This window comes from Aulonocara sp. 'chitande type north' Nkhata Bay, linkage group LG4 (genome assembly GCF_057382095.1).
Source record: "Aulonocara sp. 'chitande type north' Nkhata Bay isolate Kocher_YH1m ecotype deep benthic linkage group LG4, A_spYH_male_GT1.1, whole genome shotgun sequence".
Classification (NCBI taxonomy): Eukaryota; Metazoa; Chordata; class Actinopteri; order Cichliformes; family Cichlidae; genus Aulonocara; species Aulonocara sp. 'chitande type north' Nkhata Bay.
Window position 1 is genome coordinate 10,169,455 of NC_141347.1, and position 8,370 is coordinate 10,177,824.

The following is an 8,370-nucleotide window of genomic DNA, read 5'->3' on the forward strand; positions in this document are numbered from 1 at the left end:
TGGTGAAAAAGGCCCGTCAGCGTCTCTACCACCTCAGATGCTTGAGAGACTTCCAACTGCCCTCCAAGGTGCTCAGGAACTTTTACTCGTGCACCATAGAGAGCATCCTGGCGGGAAACATCTTAACCTGGTTCGGGAACAGCACCATGCAGGACAGACGAGCTCTACAGAGGGTTGTGCGGTCAGCTGAGCGCACCATCCGCTCCGAGCTCCCTGACCTGCACTCAATCTACAGCAGGCGGTGCTGGACCAAGGCCAGGAAGATCGTGAAGGACCTCAGCCATCCCAACAACGGACTGTTCTCTCTGTTGAGGTCAGGAAAGCGATTCCGCTCCCTGAAGACCAACACAGAGAGACTGAGGAGGAGCTTCTTCCCGCAGGCGATACGGTCTCTCAATCACACCACCACACAGTACTGACCCACACATATAGTTCTTACACACACACTGGACATTCTGGACATTGTTTTCACTTCATCACTTAAATCACTTTAAGCATATTTGCACTGCACAAGACATAATGTGGATTGCACAACACTGGTCACTACATTCTCCATTTCCAGTTAATACTTGTACAGCTGCTGTTATTGTGTATATATTTATTTATATTTCTTCATACATTCTTATATAGTTCTATATTGTGTATTTTGTTGTACAGTTATTTTATTTTCAACTTTAATTTATATATTTTATCTTATTATTTCCCAGTTAAATTTACCCTTCATTCTAATTTGTGCTGTACAGTTATTTTATTTTCAACTTTAATTTATATATTTTATCTTATTCTTTCCCAGTTAAATTTACCCTTCATTCTAATTTGTGTTGTACAGTTATTTCATTTTTAACCTTAATTTATATTTTATTCCTTCCTAGTTAAATTTACCCTTTTTAATTTTTCATATTTATTTCCTATCTTATTCATAGCCTTTTCCTTTTTGTTTTCTTTAGGTCACGAGCAGTTGTCCAAGCATTTCACTACATATCGTACTGTGTATGACTGTGTACGTGACAAATAAAATTTGAATTTGAAATGTTTTCATGAATGGTCGAAATGAATTATGATGAATTGTGAATTATTATTATTTCTATCCTTTAATCAGTGAGGTAATAAAGGAACAGTGAACCTAATTTCCTTAGCTTTTGAGAATTGAAACATCTCACATTTCCGACTGGGAACTCGGAAATTACGAATTCCGACTTCATCCGGAACGCATCATGGCCTCTACAGAGATACTTCCGGGTCACGTGTCAAAGAAGTTTCCTAAGCAAAATGGACGAATAGAACGCACCCTGACTTACTCAAGCGATCTGGACTTTCCAAAAAATAATATATATTTATAGGATTGAATGTGCTTTAAAACATCGCTCCACGTAGATTCGACATTCCCGGCAATATTGTCCAGTAAAATAATAAAGTTTCCTTTGGTCCCACCTTCTTAAAAGTAACGGCCAGTCACAGCATTAGTGGTTCAACAAAGCTCTATCTGATAGGCTAGCTAGCCTGACAAGCTGGGTCAGTTATGAATGAAGAGTGGATGTTTCTGACCAATGAGCGTTTAGGACGTAGACGCTAAGCTTATAAATGACAAGGTGACGGTTTAACGCGTCCTGCCTTTTTTGACTGCAGCTGTGCACAAGACCAACTAATTCAGGAGTCCCTGAAATCCGTATCTAACCGGTAATATTTGCCTGTATTACTTCATACACTTCGTCTCTACTCAGTTAAGGCGTTTTATTATTTTTGTTTTCTGGCATTTAAATGGCGTAGTATATCTTATGTTCGTATGTCTAATTGTTAGTGGTAGCATTGGATTGCTAGCATGCTAGGACGTTTATTGAATGATGTGGTTCTGATGAATGACAGAATTGTATTTTTAGCTGCATTCATATACGTGAACTTAGGCTAGTATTAAGATGAAGAGTCAATTTTGCTGTGGTTGTTGCTTCGCCACTCAAGCAACGGGTCCTATGCCGGGTTTATCGCGGACAAGCTACCATGACAGGAAGCTAAACGTAAAGTGTCTGACAGTCTGGGCCTGCCGAGCTTTGAATCAGTACGCGCATGCAAGGACGCCGCTGTGGACACGAGTGGTGTCACATAACCTTTTGTCACTGCATCTTAGCCTGGCTTGAAATGGTTTAGTGTCGTGCGCCATGCTTGTCGTCTTGGCCTTATGTGCCTGCTTGCTGTCCACTTTTGACCTTCAGGGCTGTGTGCTAAGTAGCTTAGCTCCGGTGCTGCTCTAGGACAATAATTCAACCCCCCTGAGACCCCTGTCTAAGCAGGGGACTTAAAGGATTGAAACTAAGTTGTTGGTTTTTTTCCTCAGTAAACTGGCCTTTAAAAATAAAAAATTACGGCTCTGTTCACAGTAAGTAGAAATGTCCTGAATTGTCTCAAAGCCATTCGTTGTGCAACGTAAGTGGACATCTATTAGTTTGTTTAGAGTTGACCCTGATAGTAAGCATTCAAATTGGATTAGATGAGGTGCATCAGGCAACAGCAAGCCCATCAGTTTTTGCTATCATACCCGTCCTGTATTTGAAATGGCTCTTCCTTTATTAAATTTAAAAAAACAACTTACAAGATCAATTTTGCACATGGAAACTATCCACAGTATGTCTTTCAAGATGTGCAAGTAAAAGGGTGCAGAACTGGGATCTATACCTTGTCAGTTCTTGGGGTTTTTATTCTTTGAAACAAATATGAACATTGTTAAATCCCATCTTTCCCCAAAAAAATGTTTATCCACTTTCCCACATCACCATGACTGTTGTATATCCAAATTAATTGTGGCTTGCCTAAATGCATACCTGCCAAGTTTTTGAAGGTCACTTCTGCCTTCTCTAACTGAAGATACTGTGTCACCTTGGACTGAATCCTTCTCACTATCTAGAAATGAATGTGTCGGAACACTAACTTTAAAATTTTTCTCTCTAGATTCCAGCCATGTATCTCTGCACCAAGTTTGTCACTTCTCCTGCTGTGGTATGTTACCTGATAACGTGATAGTTAAATCATCATGTTCTTCATTAATTCATGTTTTAATTGTTTGGGGTGAAACATAAACCGTTCAAGTTTCAATTGGTTTTATTTTCATGCAAAGACTTATCAGTTACTTGGAATATTTTACCACAGGGATGTGAAAGTAGTGTTAACATAATATGATCAAATCATGCAGCTTGAACAGTGGCATTGCCAGCTAAAAACCTTTAACGGCATCTTGATGTACAGTGCAAAACTCACTGTGCCAACTGGGTTGGGCGATTTGCTTCATAGTCCAGTCATGCTGTTGCGTGTTGATGTTCACGCCAAAATATAACACTTGTGCTGTTTCGAAAATGCTGTGAAGAGCTTTAAATTAAACACAAATATATTCATTATCACTTAACCCGGTGCTTGGTTCTTCTCTTGGTTGCTCAGATTGTTTACTTGTAATGTTTTGGTCTGCTTACAGCTGCGTGGGGGTTCCAGAGTCCTGACACGGCCAGTCACAGTTTCTCTCTTCAACAGACCTGAAGGCACAGTGGAGCAACAGGTCAATACTTTAACTGAATCACTGCACTGTTCACTTGCAACATGTAAAATCAGTACTGTGATGTGCTTATGGGATGAGTGACATGACTCAAAACTAATTTAATAGTTTTACACTGAGTGGTGGTTTCCAAAAGTAATTTCAAGGATCTTGTTTATCTTGTTTAGATGCAATCAGTTTGTTAGTTAAAGGCTGCAAATGTTTCAAATTGTTAATGTAATACTCATAAACATGCATTTTCTTTTGTCTTCACCCAGGCCCTGTTGCCAGTCAGCCAATCTGCAGTCCTGACCCGCTCCTTCCGGACCAGCACCATTTCCTGTGATATTGACACTGCTGCCAAGTTCATTGGTGCTGGTGCTGCCACAGTTGGTGTGGCTGGTTCTGGAGCTGGAATCGGAACAGTGTTTGGCAGCCTTATCATTGGCTATGCCAGGTAATGTTTTTATGCATCAGCTTGAAGGGTTGCATAGTTGTTTTGGGGGGGGAGGGGAGACTACCAGTAGTGTCTGTTTTAAAACTTCACTAATTTGAAGACTTGAAAGCTGGTCAAGCTGTCATCAGTTCCTTATTTGCATCGACAGACATTGGAAGAGTCATTTTAAGCATCTGACTAACGCTCTGTCTTTACATCTATAGCAACATATGAATGCTTCATTTCTCTCACTAAAATGAGCAGCAACACATACTATTAATGGCTGATTGCTTCAAGCCATTGAATAAAACTAATAATGGACAGAATATGCTGGCTTGCTAAATTCTCTTTAAAACCCTTGTGTTGTCCTTGGGTCATTTTTGTCCTCTAAAGAAATCTTTTGCTATCAAAAATGTGTTTTTATTAATCAAATGGTCTGAAAATAGAAGATATTCAATACTATGCTATGCATGATTGGAATAAATTTTAAGTAGTTTGATTTATTTATGGGGTTTTTATTGGATTTTATAACACCTGTGGTCCTCGTGGACAAAATGATCAGAAGTACAAAGTGTTGCAAGGAGCTGTATTTTCACACCATACTGCTTTCAAACCTCTTTGATCTTGGATTACTGATGTGTGGGGTCAAGCACTGGTCACAACAACAGGCAGCACAATGAGGAGGCAGATGCTCTATATTCAATGAAATTTTATTTATACTGCGCCAAATCATAACAGTCGCATCAAGGTGCTTCGTATTGTAAGGTAGACCTTACAATAATACATACACAAAGTATGCTCACAAGCCTCCATTGCACTGAAGATTTGCATACTTTGCACAACATGGTAAAATAAGAGTATGCTCATCAAAGCAATGACCAGTAAGACAAAAGCATATATTGTCCTCTAGTATAATGAGGAGGGAGAATCACTGTTCAGGAAGATCCAGGGTTAGAAAATAAAGAAAATATTGTCCATTTTTAGAGCACATGCTACCCTTTCTCTGAAAAAGCACATCACCCACCTGCAGAAGTGGATGAAGAATCTGAACTATGTTCAAGTAGGTTCTCAGGCATCCAGGACATGGTAGTCTGAGGAGCTTGGAAAGAAAGTGACTGGGCTTAGCAGAATTAGCAGAGGACCTGCTCTATAGCCAACTCAATGACAAAGGAGGGACAATGAGAGAGGAAGGAAAATGGATCAAATGCAGCTGTAGGCATATGTGGGTATGTTGATTCTTACGGCCGTGCATCCAGTAGAGTCGCTACGGCCAGTTTATGACATCCTGAGTCTGGTAGAGAAGTTTTCATACTAACACAATATTAATCATAGAAGCACAAAAAGGTTATATTTCTTGATAAAGACACAATAGATGATCGTTCATGACACAAACGTGCTCCCATTTGAGGTGTATGCAACAAGTGGGTGTTTCTCCTGCTGTGATGTGAGATCCTGGTACTGATGTGACTGTATGAGCACCAAGTCCCCTTCAGAGGACTCTGTCCATTCCAACAGAACATCCCAAGTAAACCAGGGAACTATGAGATAAAACCATGGGCAGTATATGATGCCAGGTCCAGCTGTACATGGAACATGCTAGTGCACAATGGCAAACAGTCTGTCCTGTAGCCAGGACACATGAGTTGTCCCTAACATTGCAGGCCTGCAACTGCAGAAAAGAATGCTGTCCATGATGGGACCAGTGCAGAGGAATAAACATGAGTTTCCTCCTGCACTTGTGTCAAATATGGACACGCCTTTGTCCTCATGAAAGTTTGCCTTCACTCAGACCCATGCCGTGGTGTCCTACCATGCCAAAATATAGAAAACTGTCAGGTAATGAGTTGGAATAAAGTTGAATAAAACCTTGAAACACAGAGATGGATGATATTTTATACTTGTTGCTTTATAAACGGTCAAAGCAAACGGGGTCATTTTTGAGCCCAGAGGACAAAAGATGTGATTATTTGCTGCCAGTAAAAAACTTGAAGTAGTTTAAAAACAGCTTTCTAAATTAACTTTGACATAAACTCGTCTGTGATAATCTGTTAAAGCAACAGACTCTGGTTGTGAAACAATAATCACAATAACTGATGATTTAATTTATTTTTTACCCGAAAACAAAAAAAATTCATTTTTATGATGTTTTTATCAGACTTAAATTTGAAATGGAATAAAAGAAATTGTATCAAAATGTTTGAATTAAGTGGGGCGATCGTGGCTCAAGAGTTGGGAGTTCGCCTTGTAATCGGAAGGTTGCCGGTTTGAGCCCCGGCTTGGACAGTCTCGGTCGTTGTGTCCTTGGGCAAGACACTTCACCCGTTGCCTACTGGTGGTGGTCAGAGTGCCCGGTGGCGCCAGTGTCCGGCAGCCTCGCCTCTGTCAGTGTGCCCCAGGGTGGCTGTGGCTACAATGTAGCTTGCCATCACCAGTGTGTGAATGTGTGCGTGAATGGGTGGATGACTGGATATGTAAAGCGCTTTGGGGTCCTTAGGGACTAGTAAAGCGCTATATAAATACAGGCCATTTACCATTTTACCATTTACCATTTTTAATTAAGTGGGGGAAAAATCCACTTCATATTAATTAAGTATCAATCAAACCAGATGGGGACATTTTTGACCCCTGAGGACCACAGGTGTGATTATGTGCTGCCATTTAAAAAAAAAAAAAAAAAAAAAAAATTTAAATGGTTCAAAAAAAACTTTCTCACTAAAGTTCAACATACAGCACTCTGTAGTTAGTCAAAATTATCTAAACAATTAAATATTTTATTTTGTTTATTTCCACTCGAAAACATTGTGTTTTCTGGTGGGCACCAGACCTTTATGTAAACAAGGTCTGGTGGCCCTAAAATGTATAATGTAGGGTAAATTTTGTGTTAATGTGTTGGTCTTAAGTAAAACTATGGTGTAACACTGAATTGATTGACAATTTATACTTTAAAAAAAACACTCAAATGAAGTGGGGACATTTTTGACCCCTGAGGACCACAGGTGTATGGAAATCGGGAGGACATTATGAGGGTTAAATCAGTCTGGAAATTGAACTTTTGAAATCCCATCCAAGAAAATGTGCCTGAGAGCTGCTTCTTGATCTCAGAACAAACTGAAAATCAGGTTGTAGTATAAATAGTTGCATGATGGAAGAAAAAACAAAACAAAAAAACCCCCATAAATCTGTGGGCTTATGTGAAAAGTGGGTTCTTGAAGCACTTTGTACTAAAATGTTAGTTGGTGCATTATCACTCTGCTGGTGACAGAATCAGGGAGTTTTTGTCTTGTAGGTAAGGCTGTGTATACATTTCCACCAGGATTAACTACATTACTGCAGTCGTTAACATTAAATGCAGGAAGAAAAGCTAAAAGTGGCATACTAACACGATCCCCAACTAGACTTTGAGATGTGTCAATGTGAAATTAATGGTCCATTTTATTACTAACAGTAAAACCCCTGAAAATTCCATAAATAACTATAAGCTCTTAGACCAAAATCTGTCAGAAATGTTGCAAAGAGTGTAACTGGTACATTTCTTGTTGTAGATGGTGAAACTTTGTGCTAAAATTGGTACTACAGGTCTGTTGTTCGAGGGGGTGTAAAAGTGACCCTGCAAGATGACCTACATGTATTTAGTTGTAATGGAACAGAATCTGAATGTATCCTTGTACCTGTCTGCTCTCCTTCACAGGAACCCTTCCCTGAAGCAGCAGCTCTTCTCCTACGCCATCCTAGGCTTTGCTCTATCTGAGGCTATGGGCCTCTTCTGTCTGATGGTGGCATTCCTAATTCTGTTTGCCATGTAAACCTGGAAATGCACCCAATACCTCCTTCACTTCAACCCCTTGTTCTCCACTTCCTTGCTTTGTCACTACCTTCCTTCCAAAGGGAAGAGGGCTTTCTCAGAACCAGAACTCTGAACAAGCTCCCAGGCCATTCCAATCAACAGAAAATATTAAAGGAAAATATTTACAACTGAGGTTGAGCCTAAAGTCTAACATTTTTATGTTCCTACAGTTATTTGTTTTTGATATAAGGCTTCATTTGGTGGGGGGGACACTGTCCTTCAAAAATAAATGGGTTTAATCTAATATTGCTAAGTGTCAGCTCTTTATAGGATGAATGATGCTCTGTCATGCAGGATTTGTTTGCATTTCATGTCTTTCATCAGCAGCACACAACTTTCAAAGAGCTGTCTGCAGTACATGGGTCAAAGTGTTTAATGTCATACAACTTTATTAGGCTCTTGACACATTATGACCATATAGGGAAGAAAAGGTCAAATATGTTTTAAAATGAAACAACATATAAAATAAAAATGGAAATCACTGACTTAACAGGAGTCCATACAGCCATGATGCAGCCCATTAGAGCAACGCTAGATTGAAAATGACATGGATGCTTAAACAGTTGTCAAATCATG

The 8,370-nt window shown here is 39.7% G+C and overlaps 1 protein-coding gene across 1 annotated transcript; it reads left to right on the top strand.

Annotated features, from left to right (window-relative positions):
* Positions 1-1,523: 1,523 nt before the first annotated feature.
* Positions 1,524-8,038, top strand: atp5mc1 (ATP synthase membrane subunit c locus 1). The gene is made up of 5 exons (XM_086288296.1): positions 1,524-1,677; positions 2,941-2,988; positions 3,458-3,538; positions 3,793-3,971; positions 7,639-8,038. The coding sequence occupies exons 2-5, from the start codon at positions 2,950-2,952 to the stop codon at positions 7,751-7,753; spliced, it is 414 nt and encodes a 137-aa protein (XP_086144422.1). The 5' UTR covers positions 1,524-1,677; positions 2,941-2,949; the 3' UTR covers positions 7,754-8,038.
* The last annotated feature ends 332 nt before the right edge of the window (positions 8,039-8,370 follow it).